At 47.6% G+C, this 26,177-nt stretch overlaps 2 protein-coding genes across 2 annotated transcripts; one reads left to right on the top strand and one right to left on the bottom strand.

Annotated features, from left to right (window-relative positions):
• The first annotated feature begins 893 nt into the window (after positions 1-893).
• CXCR3 (C-X-C motif chemokine receptor 3) lies at positions 894-3,043 on the top strand. Its single transcript, NM_001011887.2, is given in 2 exon segments — positions 894-962; positions 1,949-3,043. Coding segments are annotated over 2 exon segments (1,107 nt in total). The 5' UTR covers positions 894-950.
• Positions 3,044-4,314: 1,271 nt separating this feature from the next.
• GCNA (germ cell nuclear acidic peptidase) lies at positions 4,315-25,428 on the bottom strand. The gene is made up of 11 exons (XM_038587696.1): positions 25,409-25,428; positions 23,167-23,218; positions 16,083-16,129; positions 15,659-15,695; positions 13,816-13,898; positions 12,816-13,169; positions 11,477-11,552; positions 8,324-8,468; positions 6,974-7,112; positions 5,481-5,685; positions 4,315-5,155 (listed from the first exon to the last, which is right to left on the bottom strand). The coding sequence occupies exons 2-11, from the start codon at positions 23,214-23,216 to the stop codon at positions 4,801-4,803; spliced, it is 1,491 nt and encodes a 496-aa protein (XP_038443624.1). The 5' UTR covers positions 23,217-23,218; positions 25,409-25,428; the 3' UTR covers positions 4,315-4,800.
• Between the last annotated feature and the right edge of the window lie 749 nt (positions 25,429-26,177).

Below are 26,177 nucleotides of genomic sequence, written 5' to 3'. Positions count from 1 at the left end.
GCTGCCCAGGTGGCTCAGTCGACTGGGCGTCTGCCTTCGGCTCGGGTCATGGTCTTGGGGTCCTAGGGATTGAGCCCCAGTGTCATGGGCTCCCTGCTCTGCAGGGAGCCTGCTTCTCCCTCTCCTCTGGCCCTTCCCCTCCTGCTTGGGCTCACGCTTTCCCTCTCTCTCTCAAATAAATAAATAAAACCTTTAAAAATAAATGAACAAAATAAATCATTTTCATTTTTATTTCTTTTATTTATTTTTTTAAAGACTTATTTATTTTTATTTATGATAGACACACACAGAGAGAGAAAGAGGCAGAGACACAGGAGGAGGGAGAAGCAGGCTCCATGCCGGGAGCCCGATGTGGGACTCGATCCCGGGACTCAATTCCGGGACTCCAGGATCATGCCCTGGGCCAAAGGCAGGCGCCAAACCGCTGAGCCACCCAGGGATCCCCTCATTTTCATTTTTAAAGACAGTTAAGCTCTTTTGCAGCCTTAAGACGATTAGCAATGCAATCTGCAACTTTGCACGGATCTGCTCCAGCCTGGGTCCGAGGAGCACAAGTTCCAGTGCACTGAGCATTGACTCTCCCAATGCAGGAGAAGCAGCTTCTGCCCCAGTGGCAGCAGGGCTGCCCTCCATTTCCCAGACTCCGCTGCTCCTTCAAATATCTCCCCGCAGAGGACCTGCCCTTCCCCATGGCCCCAGCCTTTTGGGTCCCAGGCTTGTGACCAATTACTCCAGAACAGCTTCCCCTGGCCCGGGTAGAGGATGACTGGAATGAGAACTCTCGGGGCCTCGGGTCTGAGATCCGGTACAGACAACCCCATGGAAGAGGTTGCTGCCGAGAATCATGTGAAACCCTCACTTCCTCTGTGTAGTGTAGGTTCCTGACCACAAGCACCAAAGCAGAGGGGGCAGGCGGCACACAGCCCTACAGCCAGAGTACCAGCCCAGCCATGGTCCCTGAGGTGAGTGCTGCTGCCCAGGGGTCCGGTGCACAGCTTAGAGTAGAGACACTAGAAGAACGTCACTCAGGACACTAGGTGAAAGTCAGGGCTGGCCCATGAGCCAGGGCCACCTGAGGGCTGCGTGAGTAGATAGAAAAGGCAGGGGTGGTGGCCGAAGGAGCCCCGGGACAGGGAATTGGGAACCCACCTTGGCCCCCACTTATGTATGACCACAGGCGAGTCCCCTTTCCTGTCTGGCTTTGGTGCCTCATCTGCAGAAAGCGGGAGGTAGAGGCTTACCACTGGATGGCCTCTAAGGCTTCCTTCAGCGATGACTTGGAACTTACTCTTCCATGCGGGACCAAATTGACACAGAGAAGGCTTGAAGCTTGGGGAGGGGGCAGCTTTGCAGGGTCACGGGGTAAGGAATATTTCCACTAGAGCTTGGTTGGGGAGCCCCCAGTGGGTGGCAGATGGCCTCGGAGTTTGGGAAGGGAAGAATGGGAGCAAAAAGCACGTGACTGGGGGGGCGCTTCTGTGTAGAGGCCCCATAGGGGCAGGAAGTTGGGGGTCCCCAGGCAAGGACTAAGGAGGGAAGTGGAGGGCCAGTGACTGACTGGGAGGGGGGACTGGAGGAAGGTAGTAGAACTAGGTGTGGCCCGGAAAACAGAAGGGCTAGCCGGCCAACCAGGAAGAGCCAGGAGAGAGGAGAGGGGGCAGGGAAGGCTCTTGACCTGGGAGGGAAGCCCTCTTTGGGGCCCACAATCCCTGGGCTGATGGGATAGCCCAAGAGGGTGAGAAGGGTGGCGGTGCTAAGGGTGGTCCAAGGCTGGGCAGACCCGAGTTCAGTAAAGGCAAAGCCTTGGAAGAAAGGCAGGGACGGTTCCAGGGGACGGCCCAGGCCTGGGGCCTGCTTTCCCAGAGGAGCCCCTCAGAGCCACCGCGCTCCAAGCAGCAAGGAGCACCGCCAGGCCTTCATGCAGTGCGCCCCGCGCCTCCCTCCACAGATGAGTGAACGCCAGGTGTTCCAAGCCTCGGAGCTCACCTACCTCCTGGAGAACTGTAGCTCCTCCTACGACTATGCCGAGAATGAGAGCGACTCCTGTTGTGCCTCCCCGCCTTGCCCGCAGGACATCAGCCTGAACTTTGACCGTGCCTTCCTGCCCGCCCTGTATGGCCTCCTCTTCCTGCTGGGGCTTCTGGGCAACGGCGCTGTGGCAGCAGTGCTGCTGAGTCAGCGGGCGGCGCGGAGCAGCACCGACACCTTCCTGCTCCACCTGGCCGTGGCCGACATGCTGCTAGTGCTCACGCTGCCCCTGTGGGCGGTGGACACCGCCGTCCAGTGGGTCTTCGGATCAGGCCTCTGCAAGGTGGCCGGGGCCCTGTTCAACATCAACTTCTATGCGGGGGCCCTCCTGCTCGCCTGCATCAGCTTTGACCGGTACCTGAGCATCGTGCACGCCACGCAGCTTTACCGCCGGGGCCCCCCAGCCCGCGTGACCCTCACCTGTGTGGTCGTCTGGGGGCTCTGCCTCTTCTTTGCCATCCCAGATTTCATTTTCCTGTCGGCCAACCGCGACGAGCGCCTAAATGCCATGCATTGTCAGTACAACTTCCCGCAGGTGGGCCGCACGGCCCTGCGTGGGCTGCAGCTCGTTGCTGGCTTCCTCCTGCCCTTGCTGGTCATGGCCTACTGCTATGCCCGCATCCTGGCCGTGCTGCTGGTCTCCAGGGGCCAGCGGCGCCTGCGGGCCATGCGGCTGGTTGTGGTGGTCGTGGTGGCCTTTGCCCTCTGCTGGACCCCCTACCACCTGGTGGTGCTGGTAGACACCCTCATGGACCTGGGGGCCTTGGACCGCAACTGTGGCCGAGAAAGCCGTGTGGATGTGGCCAAGTCTGTCACCTCAGGCCTGGGCTATATGCACTGCTGCCTCAACCCACTGCTCTACGCCTTTGTGGGTGTCAAGTTCCGAGAGCGAATGTGGATGCTACTCCTGCGCCTGGGCTGCCCCGACCATAGAGGGCACCAGCGGCATCCAACATTGTCCCGCCGGGAGTCATCCTGGTCCGAGACCACAGAGGCCTCCTACTCTGGCTTGTGAGGCTGAGCGGGGGGGAGGGGGCGGCCTCTCCTTTCACTGAGCAGCCTGGCTGCCTACCCCCACCCTCCAGGTTCCTCCCTCCCTCTCCCTGTTGCCTTACTCCTCGCGCGGCCCCTGGGATTCTCCAGCAGCCCCAGCACCCCTGGTTCTCCTGGGGGGCCACCCCCTCAACCCCCCGCTAGCTCTAGGAGCTACGCCATTGCTGCTCCTTAGCTCCAAGCCCCACTGCCGTTCCCGAAAGCACCCCACTGCTGCCTTGGGGCCCCACCGCCCTTCTTATCCAGTTACTAGACCTTGGCCTTTCCCGGTTCAGGAAGTATGAAGCCAACAGCATAGTAGAGGCTGCCCCTATGGGAACTTGGCCCAGCCCTCCCCCGAACTCAGCAGCAACTGTAGCTGTGGTCCCCAAGATCTCTGTAGTTGCTCCATGTTTAATTGTCATGTCTAAAATTCTGCTTACGACTTTTCAATAAACATGATCGTTGGGACCAGGGAGGTCAGTCGTGCATCATTACATCATTAGAGCCACCCCGGCACAGGCTTCAGGGATGCATTTCCTGTTCTCCTTGCCTGGCCCTAGGGCTGTGCCAGCCAGCGTCGCTGCTTGTGTTCACAGCTATGTTGAGCCTCCTCTCTGCCCTCCTGGGTACTCTTGCCCCTTTCAGGGAAGCACCCAGGTGCATGGGTGTGGGCTAACAGTTACCGGACCTGCCAGACTCTGTTTAGGCATGATTTGGGGCAAGGGCCTTCAGACATGAGTTAAGACAGTCCCCACACTCCAGAAGCTTCGGCCAGCAGGGACGATGTGGTGAGAAGTAGCAATAAATACCCAACAGCTGAGGCCATGAGGCAAACGCGTAGCACACGGGGGACATGGCGCTCAGAGCCCTGGGGCTGGAACTATTTAGGAAGGCTCCCTGAGGCTCCCTGGGTGGCTCAGTGGTTAATTAAGCGTCTGCCTTCGGCTCGGCATGATCCTGGAGTCCCATTATTGAGTCCTACATCAGGACAATTTTATTTAGATTTTATTTATTCATGAGAAACACAGAGAGGCAGAGACATAGGCAGAGGGAGAAGCAGGCTCCATGCAGGAAGCACTGAGGTGCTTAGGGACAGTCACACAGGGAGAAACCCAGAACAGTGGAACGGCCCAGAGTGCTCTCGCAGACACGTTCTGGACAACTTCTGACATCCGGGGTCTTGGACAAAAAGAGCTGAGGGTTTGTTCTGTGCTAGGCACAGGCTGCCAATGAATGGACTCCGTTAACCAGTAAATTGCAGAAAACATTTTATTAGTTTTTTTGGGGGGTGGGTTAATGAATGGTTACATTGGCTTACATGGCTTTACTCAATATCAAGAGCAACTAAACTCATGAAACATGTCTTTTATGTCTAGGTATATATGCTGGCAGCCCCAGTCCTGAGAATGCTGCCTTTAAAACTGGTTCTCTTCCCAGCATCATTCTCATTTTTTCCACCCACCCCTCCCAAAAATGCAGTTTGCCTTTTGCACTTATGTTCTATGTCTTAAAACTATGGAATCTAAGTAATATACCCAAAGGGCTTGTGAGTACCATCAAGGATACAAAATGCTTAGCAACAGAATCCTTGCTTAAGAACAATCATCACTAACAGTATGAGACTATAATGAAAAGGGTTAAGCCTTATTATTTGTCACTTAGCAGAAACAAAGATATTTTTCTAAAACTTCTCAGCAGTAGGGTGCTCAGCCCACATGAATACACTCCCAGATAATCTTAATGATCCTGATCCTGATCCCGATCCTGATCCCGATCTTGATCCTGATCCTGATCCTGATCCTGATCCCGATCTTGATCCTGATCCGGATCCTGATCCTGATCCTGATCCCGATGCCGCCCTTGCCTAATGGCATAATCCTTGCTGAGCCTTCTCATCACATCCCCATGGCTTATCCCTTCCGTCTCATGTTTAATGGTTCTATAATTCTCCTGCACATACTTAGCAAAGGGTCTCACATGGGGCGCAATAGGGGTCCCATCCTTTCGAGTTAGCGGCAGCATGACCAGAGGTCCCTGGCACTTGGCACAGATGAAGCGATCAGTGTTCAAGGATCTGGTGTAGCGGCCAACCCTATGGAGGAAAAAGACATCACATGATAAAGGCACGTGATATCACATGATATAAGTCACAGGCACCTCAGCATGTTTTCTGAGCTGCTGGCCTGGGGCCCAGATTGAGACTCTTCCTGTGGCCTCTCAGAGTGGGTGGGACACCTAAATAGGGGCAGCAGGCCAAGCTGGCTCCACATAGGAGAGCATGGAGGAAGAAGAGGTGGAAAGGAACAGAGAAGGTTCACTCAAGTCAGCTGGCCACATACTAACAAAATCACAAGGAAATAGTTGAAGGCTGTGGTAGAAAGCATCACTGAAGAAAAATCTGAGGCCAAGGGTCTTACCTGGTTTTGCACCGGGTACACTCATAGTGGATCCTGTAGTTAATCTTGTAGTTATGGCAGCGGGTGACCATGGGCAGCTCTGGGTGCACCATATTTGATTTCTTGGCATAATACTTCCATGCATCACCATGAGAATCACGGACGCCATCCAATAGCCAGGAGGCTGCGTGGCAGATCTCATGGATCAAAGTATCCCGGAGTCGGTCTTGGAAGAGGTTACGAAAAAAAATCATAGCACTTAAAACAATTCGCTCCAGTCTGCTAACCAACTACCCCCAGACTCTCAGCCCATGCCACACACAAAGCCATTTCCTATAAGCCCATGTAAGGAAGCAGAAGTGATGGCTTCCCAGGACTGAAAAGTAACATTTCTACCCACTTCAACTGATTTTGTTGACGTCAGAGACCTTAGGTGAGCATGTCTTTTCAGAACAGCTCAAACGTGCTCATCTTCTTGTGGGATGCTGCTAGAAATACATCCAGCCAAGCCCCAGTTTCCACCCTCCATAAACAGAAGTGGACAGAGCAGGGATCCATGGCCATGGCTGTAGGGTTTGGTCAGGAGAAGCTCCAGGGAGAAAATGGGATCTGAGCCGACCCCTTGACAACTGGCTGGCTCTGCAAGGTCTGGAAGGCCATTCTAGGTACAGTAAAAAATGTGAGCAAAGGCTGAGGCCAGGAAGGTGTGTGGCACGTTCTGAAAGCCAAGGTAAGGGAAGTTTGGCTGGAGTACAGCTGGCAGCAGCATACTGAGAGACATACATGGCCAAGCAGAGTGCAGAGTGGGGGGAGGCAGACTGGAAGGCCTGGAAAGCCAGGCTCTGCACTCTGGAGCCCTATGTGTCTAAGCAGAAAAGCGACATGGCAGTGTGCTGGAGACCAAACAGAGCAAGATGAAGAGCGTGGTGCCAAGAGCCCATGCCTGGGTGGAGGCAAAGGAATAAGGGTGGAGGAGCAATTTGAAGATCTGGTGACTGGCTAAGCTAAGCAAGGTAGGGGGGAGGGGGGTCCTGAACCTCAGTTACTGGGTGAACGGAGATGTTACCGCTGGTGAGGGGGAGCTAGCTGTAGAGAGAGTTAGCCCAATGGAAAGATGGCCAAGTGGATTCTCAAGGATGGCAAGACATCTGATGATGTCCTCCGAGCAGGGGCGTCTGGGTGGCTCAGTCGGTGAAGCCTCTGACTCCTGGTTTCGGCTCAGGTCCTGATCTCAGGGTCTGGGCTCTGCGCTCTGGGGGAAAGGGGAGTCTGCCCCTTCCCCTCCCTCCCTTCTTCCTCTGCCCTTCCCCCTGCTCATGCTCACCACTCACCCTCTTAAATAAATAATAAATCTTTTTTTTTATTTCTAGGAAAAAAATATAATGTCCTCGGAGCAATGTCCAGCAGGCCTCTCTACCCAGAATGACAGATAAAGCTATGGCATAGGCTGCCAAAAAAGACCAGCTCCTAAGAGTAACCTGTGCCTGTGCCACAAGGAAAGCTGCCTTGGTCACCTGCAGAGTCGCAGACTTTCAGAGAAATCTCAATCTTCGCGTAACGCTCCTTCTTCGGGTAACGGGTCTCGCCAGTGGTGCATAGGCCAGCAGTTCTCAGCATCTTCTTGTTCCAGCCAATATCTATCTTCTCAGGCAGCTGGGAACAAAACAGCAAGCAGAGTGTGTGAGTCAGCGAGCAGTTTTAAGTCAACCAAAGACTATTCACTCAAGAGCTCCACAAATTGAAACATCCCAAGGAGCATAAAAGCCAGGTTGAAGCCCAGGTGAAAACAACAGACAGGCAGTTGGGACCCAAGGGAAAGGGCTGAGGGCACAGGCATGCAGGACTTGCACTGCCCTGCCTGGGGACACAGGTCGGGGCAGCCAAGGAGAGAAGTGCAAACTTGCTGAGGTAGGTAGGTGGAGCCCCATGTGTAAGAGCAGGAAGCTGAAATTGCACATGCACCTTGGTCCCCCGATCGGCCACTGGATGTAACACCACAGTCATGAGGAATGAGGAGTGCCTTCCCCAAAGGCACTTTCCCTTAGAAAGATTGGAGGACTTGCCTGGCAGATGGTTGCATCAGCGGAAATACTTAAGTCTGAAAACCCTAATGACCGCCAAGGCTCTAGATTCCACCTCCAAGTTCTCCAAGTCCACACCCCATGTTCTGGACAAGGTAGTTCTTCCCAGCAGCCACTTCATGTCCTATCACATCCCTGTGCGGTGGTGCCTACTGATCTTAATTTAAGCTCCACCAACCTGATGCCCAAGGCCCTCCATTACTTAAGTCCTATGCTCTTGAGACCAAGTAATGGCCCAACTTGTATTGCTTACTGTGTCACAGGCCCTGTTCTAGTACTTCAGGTGTATTACCTTCCCAAGGCCTAACAATAATTTTGTGAAGCAGCGGATACTATCATTGCTCCCGTTTTGCAGATGAGGCAAACTGAGGCAGAAAGGGGCTTGCCCAGGGTCACAGAGCTCCTTCCCATTACTCTTCAACATAAAGCCTGTCTTTCTAGATAGTTAAGGATCAACACACGCCCTCTCCTCCACCACTATTGCTCTCTCCACCTACCATCCCTCAAGAACCAGAAGTCTTACTTCCTGTAGGCAATCTTATTTACTGACCACTCAGGTTCTCAGTGATTTTTTTTCCTGCCCCTGCTGATCTCCCGTGCCGGTAATAGTCTGTACCACAGATGATTACCCACAGACACTCTCTTATTTCTTTCACCTATGCACACATCATCTTTCCATCGAGGCTGACACCTCTCCACAGCAGGAAATATCCAATCGGCACACCTCACAGCACCCAAGAGCATATATCTGGGGCTCATCCAGTGCCTATTCATCAAATATACCTTTTTATCAAAGACCGAACTGTTAAACAGGGCGTAGATCTTCTGGACCAGGCTGTCCTTATTCTGCTTGAAATTCCTTCCAGAATACTGCTTTGCATTTTCTAGGTCACGCAAGAAACATCCAGGTATTTTGCACATAGCCCTCCTGCAAAAGTAAGTTCAACTGAGTTGTGTGTGGCTAAAGGAAGAAAAAAGAGAAACACACACACACAGGTCATATGGAGGGAGACTCAGAAAACTCCCTGGGCCCTCTTCCTGTATCCACCATCTCGCTTCCCTTCTCTCCTGGGGCAGATATTAAACTAAGGTAACACATTTCCAACCAATTAACCTGAGCACATCTTCCATTCCACGTGTTTAGTCATTAGACTTTTTCTGTTCTACCAGGCTGAAAACCTCAGAGGCCTTTCCAAATCCACTTTCTCCCCCCACCCCATATTCAAATAGGATACAAAGCTCGCGATCTCGGGACACCCGGGTGGCTCAGTGGTTGAGCATCTGCCTTTCTTTGGCCCAGGGCATGATCCCAGTCCGGGGATTGAGTTCCATGTCAGGCTCCCTGTGAGGAGCCTACTTCTCCCTCTGCCTAGGTCTCTGCCTCTCTCTCTGTCTCTCTCATGAGTAAATAAATCTAAAAAAAAAAAAAGACCACAATCTCCTTCACATCAGCTTTTCCAGTCAGCCCTCCTTTGCACCCCATGGTCACCCCTCTATGCCTTGCTAGTAGAGCATTCCTCTCTCTTTCCTACCTCCAGGCTTTCTTTCTTTCTCCCCCTATCCCAACACTTATGATTCATTTTCCTAGGCCACATCCCAATTCTGTCCAGCTTTGTACCGACTGTTTGGCCTGGCCATTCAAGGCCTTGGGGTCAACCAGGTCCCAAGCTCTGTTTCCAGCTACCATTTCCACCATGGCCAAATCGAGCAAGTAGAATGTTCTTGGGAAAGGAAGTGTGATTCCCCACAGTTCGATTCAATGCCTGGGCACACAACCCATTTGCCCATGAGACTGAGAATGACCACATCTCCACCTCTCCTGAGAACTACCATCTGTGTAGTGCTTCCTCATGTGCAGAGAACTGCTTTCTGTGTGATCATATTTAATCCTAACAGCTACCCTCCAAAGAAGTGATTACTATTTGTATGATCTCCACTTGGCAGATGAGGAAACCAAGATCCAGGGTTTGGGTGATAGCCCAAAGCTCAGAGAGACACTGAATCTTCGGACCCCAATCTCAGGGTCTTCCCCTTTGACCACTACTGCTCTCCATCGTTTGAGGCCTAATTCCAATGCATAAAGAACAGTGCTAAGTGCATGAAGGACTAACATTTGTAATAACTGTTCATTGCACCCTTTTCTCCTGGCCGCAACAACCCCCAAGTCCCAGGAGATGAGCCCATAGGGCCGGAAAGATAAAACAGGAGCAGACACAGGTACGTGGAGTTTCTGACTTCACAGAACCCTGGAGACTAAGATTTTGCCAGGACACTTGTGAACCGCTAAGTCACAAAATAAACCATCTGTGAGGGGGCTGGGGTTGGGAGAGGAAATAACCAAACCAGGCCAAGGCAGCTTAAAGTAGGGGTCCTCACCCCAAAGCCCAATAATGGTGACTAATGCCAGCTGCCTCAAATTACTTTGTCCTGAAAGCAAATTTGCATCCGAGAAGGTAGCAGGCGAAAGCCCAAACCATCTGCAGGCCTCAGCAGAGAATGGGGACCCCCCCCCCAGGTTGGCGCTGACATCAAGCAGGCCTTGTGGCTTAGCCCGCCTTCCCCTCGATATCTCTGTACCACTTCACTGCAGGCAGAGCGGCTCCACATCAGAGGACCCAACCAGACTCCAAGCAGGTACATCAGACACTATGACCAGCAAGCAGCCTACACAGGAACAATGTGAAGCACAACAGGAAGCCTATAGGCTGCCACAGGAAGCGCCAAGGCAACAGTGAGGCATCCTAACAGACTAGCCTCCTTTGGAGGATGCCGAGGATGACACCAAGGGGCAGCTTATATGCCTTCTCTGCTCACACCATAGCCAAGCAACCCAGGTGCTACCTGAGGCATGTGTACCTAGAGGCAAAAGCAGCTTATATACTGTGCATCTAGGAATCCAGAGAAGACACTTTGCTGAACAGGGATCCATCTAAGATAGAACTACCAAAAGGATCATTTAACATAAAACTACATCAGCTGCCTCACTGAGCAAGAGGTGCAGAAACAAAGAGAGCCTCTCTGCCTGGGTCCAAGTTGCTTTGCTGCCCCCCTCCCCCATGCCTGACACATTGTCCTTCTCCTCGCTTTAAGATACATTTATTGTTCCAGAATACAGGTGAAAAGAAAATCAACAGTCCTTCGAATACATCCCTTGTTTCACAAGATAACTCAGATCTAAGTATCTATTAGTCCTGGATGCAAGTTAGAACAAAGAACGTTATGCTTACTACATCCCATTTTTAAGAGGAAAGATGAGAACTTCCTGGAATCTGAATGCAACAAAAACAAACAAAAAACATGTTCATTTTTAGCTTCCTTTCAGTATTGACATGTCTTTGGGCTAAATGATCTGTTGTTCTCAGGTTCTATTACATAGATATATTACATCTAGCTTCATAAAGATAAAGGAACTACAAGCTATCTACGTCATCCTAATGTTTAAGCTTTTGAAATGTGTAAGAACACATACAGGGAGTAGGAGTAACTGGATGTGGCCAAAGCACCAGGAAAACCTGGAAGGCGATCTTGACCACCCTCCCTCCAATTCCATTGGACGGGAACATGTCCACTCTGCCTTCTTACCATCTTGGCACCATTCACTTTGGTTTCATGCCGACAGGCAGTATTCAGCCTGAGGAAAAGTCTCATGTTCGGCTACATATCATTTTTTGATCTGAGTTTAAGGACAAAGGAAAGGCCAGAGCTGCTGTGGGAGCAAAAGGGCTCTGGCCTGGCTGGAGAAAGTACAGGGATCTATCTCCTCCTCCTCCTGCTGCTGCTCTTATGCCCCTCCCAATTCAGGGATGGAAACCTTGCCCCCCTCCCCCACCAGATTCCTTCATCCCCTTGAAGACCCTCCCCTAAGCCCAGTGGACTGCTTAACACAGGACAATGGTACAATTGATTCCCATGCAGTTTAACATAAACTGTACATACCCAGGCTTGGATTTTTCAATTTTCCCTGCACCAGGCTTTTTCTGCGAAGGCGCACGCCTTTTGGATGCTCTCACAGCTGAAAAGACAATAGTTGGTTTGTACCCTGAAAATCAGTCCCATCAAGCAACTGGCAGAGAGGTACACCTGGGAGGAGCCCCCACAGCCACACCCAGAGCACCATCCAGAAACAGAAACTGTCTAAAGTCTACATGCTCTCCATCGGTCCGTGTCAACGATTCTTCCTACATGAATCCCAGAGCTGCTAGCAGAGGACACCAGGTAGGAGTCCGTCATAGGTACAAGGCATGTAATGAGGTTACATGAGCATGCTGCTAGAGGTTAGGCTGTGTAGGCAACTGAGGCACATGAAGTATAAGGAATGTTATGGTATAGCTCACACACTTGCTCAAAGGAAGTGGCTCAGGGGCGCCTGGGTGGTTGAGTTGGTGAAGCATCTGCCTTCGGCTCAGGCCATAATCTTGGGGTCCGGGGATGGAGTCCCCGCATTGGGCTCCCTGCTCAGCAAGGGGTCTGCTTCTCCCTCTCTCTCTGGCCCTCCCATCATCCCCTGCTCCTGCTGTCTTTCTCTCAGATAAATAAAATCTTAAAAAAAAAAGGAAGTGGCTCAGATTCTAGGCAAGACCTCCCTCCACTCAATAAACAAGCCAAATCTTTCTGTCTTTGGTTAGCACCCATATACTGCCAACTGCTCTAGCCAGAGACTTCTGTAACAATAGTGTCATTCATTCATTTATGTAAAAAAAAAAGTATTAGACATCTATCATGTGAATACCAGGGTAGACCCTGGGAGAGACTTAAAAATGAGTAAGAGTCCTGCCCCATCAAGAGGTTCACTGTCTACATGGGGGACAGCTTCAGAAACATATTCTAAGACAACCGGGTCATCAGTGCTTCAGTAGAGATGGGGTCTGAGAACTTTGGGGATCCAGAAGGGAGGAGCATCTCTGATGTCTGGCTTCCTATAAGAACTGACAAGTGGGCTGGGCCCCAAGAAAAATGGGATCTCCTCAGGACAAAAAAGTGCAGAGAGAAAGCATGCCAGGCAGAGGGAATGGCAAATCCTAAGACGTGGGTGTTCCTCTCCCATTTCCAGAAAGATCCTTCTCAATGGGATGGCTGTCTCCCTCAGCCATGAGGAAGTTGCTGAAATGGCAATAAGAAAAGAAAAAAAGATGAAATGGCAATAAGGTTGGTAGGCAGGACAGGCAGACTTGACAGGACAGACCTATCCAGGGGGAAGGCATGGCAGGCACAGCTGGTGCACTTGGGGGGCGAGACATATTCAGTAGGTCAGGCATCCTTGATTTGAATGGCTTACCAGGTGTCACACATATATTTTTGGTTTTACTCTTCCTTTTCCTTGGTTGTTCTACCACAGGGGTAGGCTCTTCATCTGGAATCTCCACTGTAGCCTCAGCAACATTTGGTGGTTGGCAGAGATTCTCACCAAGATTCGGCTCACCAACACCATGAGATGAATTGTGTTGGAAGACATCAGAGATATCCATCGCATTTCCATTTGAGGCAGCTTGGCCCTGATCACACGAATCCTCATCTATTATCAGCACAGGGCCCTCAAAATCACTACTATCATCATCAGTAATAAGTATTGGAGCCTCCTGGGCAGGACGCTGTTGCTCCTCATTATCAGAGAGCACATCTAGAATCTCATCTGAAATTCAAGAGACATAATCACATAAAAATATATTCCCTCCACCTCCCTGCCACACACTCAACTTCAGATTATTGAGCTCTGAGAAAAACAAAAATCTCTAGAAAATATGAGGATAACAGTGAAAGGCAAAGACAAACAGCTAGCTGGAGCAAGCAAGGGTTCCCCTGAGAAGTCGCGGTGGGCTGACTCAGACCCATCACCTACCTAAGTCTCCAACAGGCTGGAAAAAATGAACCCACATTTCTCACCTAACCCCCTCCCTGCTTTGTCATTCCCACACACAGGAGGAAAAGCGTCGTGGCAGCGGGTGAGAGGGATAGAAGAGAGATCTTCATACCTTCCTAAGTGTCAGTTCCTGATTTTTCTCCCCACCCTTCCCACCCTAGGGCCCCATATATAGCGCTTGCTTGGTAGGTAAGAACTCTACAGAGGGGGATGGCCAAGGTCTAAACCAGCAAGAACAGCTGCTTCTGTGTCTGGAAATTCACCAGGGTGGGGTGGGGAATCCAGCCATATCCACATCCAGTGGAAGCCACAAGGGAAAAGCTAGAATAGAACATTTGCTGCCTTGTATCCCAAAACCACCATGTTATGGGGCTGCAGAGCTCAGCCACTTCCCTCAGTTAGTAAGGAGTATACCGACCTTCGCTGCTCACATCAGATATGTGAGATCTCACTTTATCACTGAAGTACTCATCCTCAGAGTCTGAGTCAATCACCACATAGCTGAGGGATGGGACAGGGAAAGACCAAAGACAAACATAAGCACCGCAGTCTTCTTTCCACGGCCTTTCCTGACTCCTCTACCGTGAATGTGGTCACCTAGAAATGGTCTGTTGGCTTGTTTCCTGTGATAACTCTGTTCCCCTTCGTTGAAACTGCTTGATCCTTATTCCTGACTTTCCATCTTTCTACCAAACCATTCCATCTGTCTCAATCCTTTCAAAAGGGGTTATCTGTCAAGTACTGAGTGAAATGGGCTGTCAGAGGGCATATGTTCTAGCAGTCCAGGTGCAAGGCAGAAAGGGACTAGGGAAATGCTGATTTCCATTAGTTAATTGCCAGCTTTCTTTATGAGGGTTTTGATCTAGCTGCCCAAGAAGGGTAGAGGGCCAGAGTTGGGAGACTCAGCCTGACAGTGGGGAGGTTTCTCCCGGGTACCATTCTCTGCACCCAAAACCAGCACCACTCTGACAGACTGCTTGGGCAGGAGCCAAACTCGGCAGAACCCCTGTGCTACCCACAAATATTGTAGGAGTGCCTGGCTGGCTCAATCGGAGGAGCATGTGACTCTTGATCTCAGGGTTCACTGAGCCCCACGTGTAGAGATTACTTAAAAAAATAATAAAATCTTTTTAAAAATGAAAAATAAAAAATATTGTCAAATTACAAAAATTTTAAAATTAAAGAATAAAAAATGGGCACTTGGGTGGCTCAGTCAGTTAAGCATCTGTCTTTGACTCAGGTCATGATCCCAAGGTCCTGTGATCAAGTCCCCTGTCAGGCTCCCTGCTCAGCGGGAAATCTGCTTCTCCCTCTCCCTCTGCACCTCCCTCCACCTGTTCTCTCTCAAACAAATAAATAAAATCTCTTAAAAAAGAAATAAAATAAAAGGGACACCTGGATGTCTCAGTGGTTAAGCATGTGTCTTTGGCTCAAGGCGTGATCCTGGAGTACCAGGATTGAGTCCCGCATCAGGTTCCCTGCATGGAGTCTGCTTCTCCCTCTGCCTATCTCTGTGTGTCTTTCATTAATAAATAAATAAAATCTTTTTTAAAAAGAAGTAAAACATGAATGACAATGATGGAAATATCCTGCATCTCTGACTGTGCTGTTTACACTACCATATACATTTGTCAAATCTCATCAAACTGTATGTCAAAAAGAGTGAATTGGGATCCCTGGGTGGCGCAGCGGTTTAGCGCCTGCCTTTGGCCCAGGGCGCGATCCTGGAGATGTGGGATCGAATCCCACGTCAGGCTCCCTGCATGGAGCCTGCTTCTCCCCCTCTGCCTATGTCTCTGCCTCTCTCTCTCTCTCTCTCTGTGACTATCATAAATAAATAAAAAAAAGAAGAGTGAATTTTATTATATGCCATACCTCAACAAACCCACTACGGTAATTCAAGGAGTCAATGTAGACACATCACTTAACTAGCATCCTATTTTGGATTTATTCCAGTAATTTTTCTTAGCACCTCCTATAGTCCGGCAGGTGGGCAACACCCCTTTGGCCCATAAGGGCAAAAGGAGTAGAGAAGGCAAGTTAGAAGACAGATCATCACAAAGGCATTCTGAGGAAGAAACCGACCAATTTAGTTAATGAGCCTGACATAAAGAACTTAATACTTGAACCTGGTTGTGAGATCAGATACCCACTATAACCCTGAACAGTGTGCAGAGGAAGCAGGATGTTTATTCTCAAATCTTCTTACCCACAATGTCATCCCTCAAAAAATGTCCAATTTCACTACTTTTCCTACTCACCTGACATTCCCCTTCTGCTCCTTCCTTTTGGTTGCATCTAAATCAGAGAAAAAAAGAGGGGGTCAGGAAGCAGGGTAAAAATCTGGTTACCCCCATCTTTAACTCCCTAAAGCCAAAGTCCAGAAATTAGGCCTGGTTAAAATCAATGGGAGACTCTTAAATACCCCCCTACCCCAAGGAAATAAAAGGAGGCCTAAAATGAAAAAGTCAAGGTAGCAAACTGGAAAGCGAGCACAGAGAACTGCCTCTGCTCCTAACAGCAGGGAAATAATCATTTCACCAATCTGGAGAGAGACCCTGGGGGAGACAAACCCTGGTTCATCTTACATCAAATGTCCAAAATTACATTTCAGTCATCGCCACAGAGACAGGATTAAGTTACACCTTGAAATGGACATTGATGCTTTGAGGGGACTCTACTTACAGGGCTCAAATTCTCCATCACTGCTTGAGTCCACAGTAATAATGCAACTGCAAAAAATGAGACATACACAGTTATAAAGGAAGGCAATTAACCTCAAACGGCAAGCCCACAGTCCAAATCTCACAGGGAGAGAACCACCGATCAGTGTTTCTGAAATGCAAAAGGTTTTTAGGAGTTACAAAATTAACATCACAGTAGGGGAGGTGAAGAAAAATTAGAAGCAACAAGGTGCTCAGTATTTACTGCAGAATCAAAGACAGGGAAACAATGTTAGTTATCATCGGCCACTGGCAAGAAGCCTGTCTTCTGCCAAGTCATTTATTTCTATTTAAAAGATGTGAAAGTGGGCAGTCCTGGTGGCTCAACGGTCTAGCGCCGCCTTCAGCCCAGGGTGTGATCCTGGAGACCAGGGATCAAGTCCCACATTAGGCTCCCTGTATGGAGCCTGCTTCTCCCTCTGCCTGTGTCTCTGTCTCTAATAAATAAATAAAATCTTTTAAAAAAGACGTGAAAGTGAGGGGTTCTCTGGGGGGCTTGGTCCGTTAAATGTCCAACTCTTGGTCTTGACTCAGGTCGTGATCTCAGGTGAGATGGAGCCCCACATCAGGCTCTGCACTCAGTGGAGAGTCTGCCAGAGATTCTCTTCGGCCCCTCCCTACCCCCACTCTCTCTGTCTCCAAAATACACAAATAAATCTTTAAGAAAAAATAAGAAAACAAAGATATGAAAGTGAATTCTGAGAAATGGGCCACAGGTGAAAGGACTCAATGATGAAGAGATTACAGGTAAAAATCAGAAGGACAAATGCTGAACTCCATTTCTCAGGAAGCAAATGAAGGGTGATTTCTAAGCTGCAACTGCTCCAGACTGTGATGCTGGGGCCTCTTGCTTCTTTGCTCCCCCCTAATAACATGCCAGAGGCCTTAGCACTCACCCCTCCACCCCCTCTCCCGGCCTTCCCATGGCAGGCTGCCTGGCCCCTTAATAGTTGCACAATAATGCCTGAGGTGACACCAAAGCGCATTCTGGCTTGGGATCCCTCAGCTCTCCAGATTGCAGCTGAATGGATATCCACTTCATGACATGGATCTACGATCCGGCTCCAACAAGTTATGCTGCAGTAAGCATCACTTCAGTGCTGGAGCCCAGCTACAATCTAGGACTTAACATAGGTTATTTTAGCAATAGCTAGTGCGATACAGAGCTCACATGGGAAAGAAACTAAAAGTGCTAAACAAGGTGGACATAACAGTTAAAAGGTTTTACGTGTCAAGGTAACCCTAACCACTTCTTGAGGGCTCTCATTTTAACCTTGAGGTTGGTTACTGGATGGATTACACACCTTTTTCAGTTTTTTCAAGATGTATGCTGGCTCACCCCCTTGGTTCAATTTCCTTTTTTTAATTATTTATTTATTTATGATAGTCACACACACACACAGAGAGAGAGAGAGAGGCAAAGACACAGGCAGAGGGAGAAGCAGGCTCCATGTACCGGGAGCCCGACGTGGGATTCGATCCCGGGTCCCCAGGATCGCGCCCCGGGCCAAAGGCAGGCGCCAAACCGCTGCGCCACCCAGGGATCCCTATTCATTTATCAATCACTGTACACTGGACTGACATACTTGGTAGAAGGCCTTAAGTTTGTTTGTTTGTTTTTTTAATCAGCAAAGAAAACTCTTGCTGGGTGTATGGTTTCCCAGGTATGGGCCAAAGCATGACCGGGGTTACCTCGAAACCTATTATCCATATACAGCATACAGCACCATATACAAACTAAAACGTGATTCATATCTATCTTTTTACATACTTTTGTGTTACACACACACACAACACACACACATTTAGAGGTCAGATGAAAGAAATGAGGGATCAGAGACATACCACAAAAGGTCACACAAGGGAGACTCTCACTCTAATCCCTGAAGATAAAACATTGAATTCTGGGTTGGATAGTAACCATTGGGAAAAGCAGTCCAAGGAAAGTTCTAGGGAAGAAATAGTCAAAAAGGAGGCAAGTTTGGTTAGGTACCTTTTCCAAGTAAAATCTGCCGCCAGGAGTACAAGTCCTTCACAAGTGCTGCAAAGCTGATGTCACGGTTATTAGAGAACATACTCACCTGGGAAAAGCCAGTTGGTTTCACCAGAACCCTACCACAAAAGGACTAAGAAATCACATTAGAAGCTTTGAAAATATATGACTCAAGAACCTTCAAAAACTTTCTAGGATCCAAAGAAGATCTCCCCTTTAAAACTGGGCCCATACACCATAAAGATGGGTGTATGCTTGTATAGGACTAGGGGAAAAGATCTAGAAGAACCAACATCAATCATTATTACCGCAGAAGAATGGGAGGGCAGGTATGTGTGAGGGCAGACTTTTCACTTTTCACCAGAGATGCTTCTGTATTTATTTTTATCATGGGCCCATCCATATTCCCTTGGTAATTATTGAAAAATTTTTGAAAAGGTTATAATGAAATGTGGGTACATCTGTGGTTCATTCATCCATTTGTTCATTTAATGTTTATTGAGCACCTACAATAGCTGGCCCACTAGGTGACCCATTTTGCTTTTGTGATCAAGTTCTTTTTAACTTAGCATAATGGTAATTTTTATTGTTTTAATTTTTTTAAAGATTTTATTTATTTGAGAGATATCAAGAACACATGGGGGGAGGGGCAGAGAGAGAGAGAGAGATATCAAGCAGACTCCATGCTGACTGCAGAGCCTGATGACACAGGGCTCTATCCCAGGACCTTGAGATCACAACCTGAGCCGAGACCAGAGTTGGAGACTCAACTGACTGAGCCACTCAGTTGCCCCTGGTAATTTTTAAAATATGGTATTTCTGCTTGTCTATCTTGTTGTAGCATTCACAAAACAAAGAATCTTGGGCTACAAAAGACTAGTGAGCAGCCAGGCTATCAGAGGGTACTAAGTGGGCTTTGGTTCATTAATGAAAACCAGTCCCCTGCCCCTTACAGTATGTATTTCAGTAGTACTTCTGCCTTCAACCTGCAGAAACCTCCTCCACTCTGTGAATGACCTTGTCTCATGAGTCCCTGGAAAATAAAACCATCAGACAGAAACTGCCTCGTCCTCCCACCAACGAATCCTATCTGTAACTATGCCCGACTTTTTCTCCAGAGTTAACAATGAACACAATGTTCTACCATGGTCTCCAGCCAAACCTTCCCCTGCACTGTGGATATCATCTCCCTCCAGCCTTCTCAAGGATTTTATTCCTGGAATTTTCTATACTGTTTTGTGCTATTGTCCCCTCTTTTCTAGATTGTTCATTCTACTATCCCTAGACCCCACATCCCCAATTTTATATTTCCAGCCTCAAACTCTCCACCAAACTCCTATTGTTTGTGTAACTTCTTAGACATTTACTACTAAGGATTTGAAACATCACAGAGCCAACACAGAATTCCTGATTTCTTCCCTCAATCCTGTTCTTCTAGGACACTTTCCAATCTCAGCTGATGGCACCACCATCCACCCAGCAACATAAACCAATCACCCCTGATTTCTCTCTTTCTCTCACCTCTCACATCAAATCCATCAGCAAGATCTATTGGCTCTACCTCTAGAATACAACTCACCTAACCTAAGGCATATGTACCTCTAAGAAAGAAAACACTAGCAAATGATGACATGCTATTAAACATGTGATGCATACCAATTTCAAAACTGCGGGGGAAAAAACCCCTCAGAATTGATAAACTACCATATATCCTAAATTCATTCCAATCTTTCCAACTTTACTATTACCACCTTACCCCTAAGCCACCATCACCTCTCACCTAGACTTCTATAAATTATGCTCTCGGGCCTCAATTGTAAAGCCACCACTTATCTCGGGGCACCTGGGTGGCTCAGTCAGTTAAGGGATGGGCTCTTGATTTCAGCTCAGATCGTAATCTCTGGGTCGTGAGATTGAGCACTCGCTAGGCTCTGTGCTCATTGGAGAGTCTGCTTGAGATATTCTCTCCCCCCACCCTTTGCCCCCAACTCTCTAAAATAAATATATCTTAAGTTTTTAAAAAAGAACCACTTACCTCATAGGGTACTGTGAAAATTAAACAAGATAATGTCTGCTCTCCTACAGGATCATGTACTTCTCCCCCATCACTACATTTATCACACTATACCGTAATGGCTTGGTTACATGTTTCTTTTTTTTTAATTTATTTTTATTGGTGTTCAATTTACTAACATACAGAATAACCCCCAGTGCCCGTCACCCATTCACTCCCACCCCCCACCCTCCTCCCCTTCTACCACCCCTAGTTCGTTTCCCAGAGTTAGCAGTCTTTACGTTCTGTCTCCCTTTCTGATATTTCCCACACATTTCTTCTCCCTTCCCTTATATTCCCTTTCACTATTATTTATATTCCCCAAATTGGTTACATGTTTCTAACTCTCATCCCAGACAGTAAACCATGCAAGGATTTAAAAGTATACCTGTTTCATACTGTTCAGTACAAAGTCACTACTCGACTATTTGGTTGAATAAAAGAATGACGAATCTCAAAAAGTGGTTCGAAGGACCCCTTTAATTATTTTCCACCCACGCCCTCACAGAACCCTGTTTTTAAAAGACTTTGCTTATGAGATCTTACCAACAATTTTCTCCATTTAAAAAATTATTTATGCATGCCCATTTATGCGAACCTTCTGTGAAGGTTATGTGAGGTTTGGAGTCAGCCCAAAGTAAAAACGAACACACAAAAAAACTAACAGTGTCATCTGCATTAATGAACACACAATGCCCAGATCCTGAAACCTTAATGGTCGATCCCGACTTGCAGCAAGGGTGGGTGGAGAGCCTGGCTGGTCACTATCCAGCCTCAAGAGCAATCTCCAACCAGAACTCCAGGATCTGGTCTTCACAGGTATCATTTCCAGAACTCAGGTCTCTCAACTCTTCATCAAATGCTAGAGGAATGACTCCTGTTAACCAAATGTGCAAGTGACCAACTAATAAACCAGACTGTCAGTTTACTTCTCAGGAGAACTAATGCCAACCATCCACTCAGGGCACTATTTGGGAGTGACTGAGGGTCAGGGAGAGAGCTTAGTATTTTACCCTGTGCATTTTTGATAACACACATTAATTTTTCAGTTGAATGTTGCAACAAGCATCTTTGCGCATTTAATTACTTTTATAAATTGGATCTCCCTAAAGTTGATTCCCAAAAGTCAAATTCATCAAAAGTATGACCAATTTTATAGCTCTTGGTACAAGTGCGTCATCATTTTCAAAGGGTTAGATCAGCAACATTACTAGAATAGGATTAAGTATTTCTCATTTGCTCATTTAATAGGCACATAACATTGCAATTAGCATTTCCTCTTATTATTTATGTATTTTCCAATGTTTGTTCACTGCCTTCCTTTTCTAATCCCTTTCATTTTAATTACTATCCTGTTATAATGTTTACCAGATAGTTTTCTGAGTGATAAAGAATACTGAAAAGAGGAGTGAGGAAGAGGAACACATTGTCCCTGTTCCTTCAAGAGTCCCACTCACCAGGAATAAACAACGTCTTATTTATTCTTCTAGAAAGTTCTTCTTAAACGTAAGCACATACCAGCACAAGTCAAATGCACACAGCTTTTAAAATAAAGTCATACACCCTTCTTCCCCAGAACTGAACAAAGTCCAAATCAGCCTGTGTATGTCTATATATGATTAAATAAACATGAGTTATGGGGAGAAATGGGAAAGGCATCAAGAAAAAGTTAAGTGTGAATACACAGAAAGAATGTATGACAAAACCACATTTATGCACTTGAGTATACGTGAATATGTATATACAGAAATAAAATTGTTCTAACAGGAAAAGAAAAAGTCCTAGTATTTACTGGGTCAAAGGACATGGGCATTTAAAATTTTGATTATTTCTAGACTGCCCTCCAAAAAAGTTGCACCAATTTATATTTCCACAATGGCTATAAGAAATTGTTCTCCTACAAATTTGCCAATTCTAGTTATTACTGATTTTTTTAAATCTTTGCCAATCTGATATACAAAAAATGGTATCTTGTTAAAATTTTTTTCATCTCTAAATGTAAGTAAAGTTGAATATGTCTATGGGCCAAATGTATTTTTTTCCCTGAGAACTACTTCTTAATATCTTTTGCCCATTTTTCATGTGTTTACCTTTTTTAAATTGTTGATTTGTAAAAGTTCTTTGTTGACTAAGAAAAGTAGCTTTTTATCATGGGTAATATGAATACTTTTCCAGTTGTCATTTTTATGCTTTTGTGGGATATCAAAATTGGGCTTTCTCCCCTCCCAAAATAATTGGAAACTAAATCCACCTGGTTTTCTAACATTTTTAGTGATTTCACTTTTTATTTTTAAATATTTTCTCCATGCGTAATTTATTTTGTTATAAGGAAGATAAAGTAATCCAATTCTTCTTTTTTTCCAAATGGTCAGCCAATTACCTTCAAATTATTTGTTGATGAATCCATCTTTTTCCCACTGATTTGAAATGTCATTTTTTATCATGAGCTAAATTTTTATATTTGGGTATTTGGGTCTATTTCCAGACTCTCTGTTCTACGGTTTCTACTTTCTCCCTTATTATGTGCTTACAAGCTTACCTGTGAAGGAGGAAATCAGGGCAGTGTTTCAGGGGAGAAAACTTAAGAGGTAAGACAGCTATCTTAAAACACCTCCTTAACATGGAGAAAAAAAAAACACCTCATCTGTGTATCTCTAGAGGGCAGCACTGTGAACAATGGGATGGAAGTAACCTAAGTTTTAAGTTCATTTGAATGAAGAAATTTTTAGAAATTATACATACTCAACAATGCATTGTGTCGCTTCATGGAGTTGTATGCTCCTGGCCACTAACAGAGACTTTATATAAAGGATTCATGCATTGAGTAAGAGGCTGGACTCCTGTATGATTCTAAGATCCCTTTTTACAATTCTCATTTTATGACTAACCAAGTTATACACTTTGCAGACTTGAAATGAAAGAAACATATACTTTTTGAGAGTCATTTTGCCAACACAAGTAGGATTAAACTAAGAGAAAACAGAATTTTTCCAATCTCACCAATCATCATCCTGGATCTTAGATTGGCCGGCTTCTTCGGACATGTCCATGTCTATAGTCAAGACAAAAATATACTTTTTAAAGAAAAGCCAACTTTTTTTTTTTTTAAGTAGGCTCCATGCCCAGCATGGAGCCCAATGTGGGGCTTAAACTCACAAACCTGAGATCAAGATCTGAGTTCAGATCAAGAGTTGGCTGCTAAACCGACTGAGACACCCAGGCGCCCCCAGAACCACCATTTCTACATTCTGCATATATCTTTGAGCAGCCTAGTCACCCTAATTTAAAGCCAAAGCTTTGCTTTTGAAATAAGATGTATTTAAATGTTTGTTGCAGGCTTTTCTTGGATGGAGAAAACGAGAGACAGGGTGTACCACCACCTCTCCCACCATGCCCTGCCAAGGTTTTTTGCAGATCAATCAGAAAGCACAAAGCATGGGCAGCCCAGGTGGCTTGGCGGTTTAGCGCTGCCTTCAGCCCAGGGCATGGTCCTGGAGACCTAGGATCGAGTCCCACGTCAGGCTCCCTGCATTGGGCCTGCTTCTCCCTCTGCCTGTGTCTCTGCACCTCTCGCTCTCTCATGAATAAATAAATAAAACCTAAAAAAAAAAAAGCCCAAAGCACATGGCAGCTTCTGATGTCCAGTCACCCCAACCGCCACATTATAGAGATGTGCAAAGGAAGACAATCATTCATTTATCAGCTCCCAGAGAAATTTTCCTCCTATTGTAAGGATTTAGCACCCAATATCTAGTCCCTGGCCCAGGGATATTGCCCCCAAAGGGGATTCCCACTCCCCACGTCCGCACTGGCCCGCCACTTCCCTCACACCTGCACTCTTCCTATTGCTGCATAAAGCCTCAGGAAGTCTTCAGGCTTCGAGTCCTCTACCGTCTCCCGCCCCTCCACCTCTCTACTCCTATCGCCAGGCAGTCTTACACAGACCAGGGCACTATATTCCACCATCTAACCTCTACTCTCCGCCTCCCGTACCCACTTCTCAATGGTCTTACACCGGATTAGGTCACCCCCTCCCTCAACCGCTCTCCACCTTCCCTCAATGTCTTTATCTCCCTATTCTCGCTTTCTGCCTCTGCCTCGCCTTGCACCAAAATGGCCTCCAAACCTCCACTCACCCCCACACCCCAGCTCCCTCTTCTGGTCCAGACCCCGCCCCCAACACTTCCGCCACCAGCCAGTCTTGCACCAATCAGGCCTCGACACTTCCACTCACTCCATTTCCCCCTCCCCTTCTCCCTCTCGCCCTTCCCCAAACCCCAGGAGGTCTTCTAGCAACAGGCCCAGACTCCACCCCCAGCCAGTCTTGCACCAATCAGGCCTTGACACCTCCACTCACTCCATTTCCCCCCTCCTCCCCTTCCCCAAACCCCAGGAGGTCTTCTAGCAACAGGCCCAGACTCCACCCCCAGCCAGTCTTGCACCAATCACGCCTTGACACCCCCACTCACCCCACCCCCCACCCACCTTCCGCCTTCCCCAGCTCCACGTGGCCTTACAGCCCTTACACCAACCCGCCCAGACCCCTGCTCGCTCCCACCCTCAGCGAGTTGTATGCTACACCAATCCAGCTTCAAAGCTTACACTCACGGCACCCCTCACCCACCGCTTGCACTCCTACCCACCTTCCATGTGCCCACATTTCCACCCCCCTACTCTGACCTCAATCGGCCCACCGGCCTTTCGGGACCAGGCATCGTACACCCCTATGCCTTCACCAGCCCTCCACCTCCCCCCACACCCCAATCTCACTCAGCCAGCCAGTCTTCCACTACTCAGACCTAGATGACCCCCTCCCAACAGCACGCCACCTCCCCCAGCGGGATCTCCACACCGCCATTCCTCATCTTTGCTTTAGCAGAGTTCTATCGCAAAAAATAAATAAATAAATAAATAAATAAATAAATAAATAAATAAACAAACAAATAAATAAATAAATAAAATAATAAAATAATAAAATAAAATAAAATAAAATAAAATAGCTTCTTCTGAAAGCATTTTTAAAAAGTGGAAACCGGCAAAATATTTTGCCATAATCTCAGTCCCCAGGTTCATGGACAGTCAGGGCACATGGTGGTCCTGATTTTAACGAAGTCCACTGAACTAGGATGAGCTTCAAGATTGTTTCCACTTCGGCACCCATTTCGGCCCCGCCAGGAACCTACCTGCTCCTGCCGCCTCGCTAGAGGCGGGTTTGCCTCTAGTGTGGCTGCCTGCTGCTCACCTCCAGCTAGTCGCAAACAGCACTGGAGATTTCGAGCAACTGCGAGGGAAAGCCGGGCGCAAGACCTTTTATAGAGCCCAGGCTCAGTGGGGGATAGGAACTGACGTGGACCTGTACCCACCTATCACAGTGTGGTCACGGGGCAAATTTAAACCTCGCGACTAGGAACTCAAGTTTGGCGCCCAGCCCGAGTGCTTCCGGAGTCAAGTGTATCACTTCCACGGGTGTTGCTTGCTTTGTCACGGAAAGCGCCATTTCATGCAGAGCTCTGGTCCCCAAGGCAGGTTTCTGTGGTTTGCTGATCCCTAAGTTAATTTTTTGGGTGACAGAGAAAAACTGGGCTGAATCTTCCCAAAGTTTCATTTTTGTGAGAACGCGATAAGCAAGCCTCATTCCTTGCCTGAATCACCCAAACCTCTAAGCCTGTTTGCCTGCCCTCCCAAACTACTCCGAGCGGGGGTGGGGGCGGGGGGGGGTGTCACCTAGACCCCTAGATAAGAGCAAGGCATCGATCCAACAGTGCATGGCAACACTTCACTATGACGTTTGCTTCCAGAATCCTCCAAATCCTGGAGATAGAGGGCTTTTTGGCACTCACTCCGAACACACCAAGAAAAACAGACACCAGGGAAGTAAAATGCTTTCTAGGTGCTCGTTTCTCTGGCAGACATCCGGACATTTCATAATTTAAACATGCAGCCAACAGAATACAAATAAAACCTCTCTGCATTTAAAGATATTAATAATACTGAGTTTATTTCATGCGAGG

Source organism: Canis lupus, chromosome X, assembly GCF_011100685.1.
Source record: "Canis lupus familiaris isolate Mischka breed German Shepherd chromosome X, alternate assembly UU_Cfam_GSD_1.0, whole genome shotgun sequence".
Lineage (NCBI taxonomy): Eukaryota > Metazoa > Chordata > Mammalia > Carnivora > Canidae > Canis > Canis lupus.
This window is presented reverse-complemented; position numbering and strand designations above follow the sequence as displayed.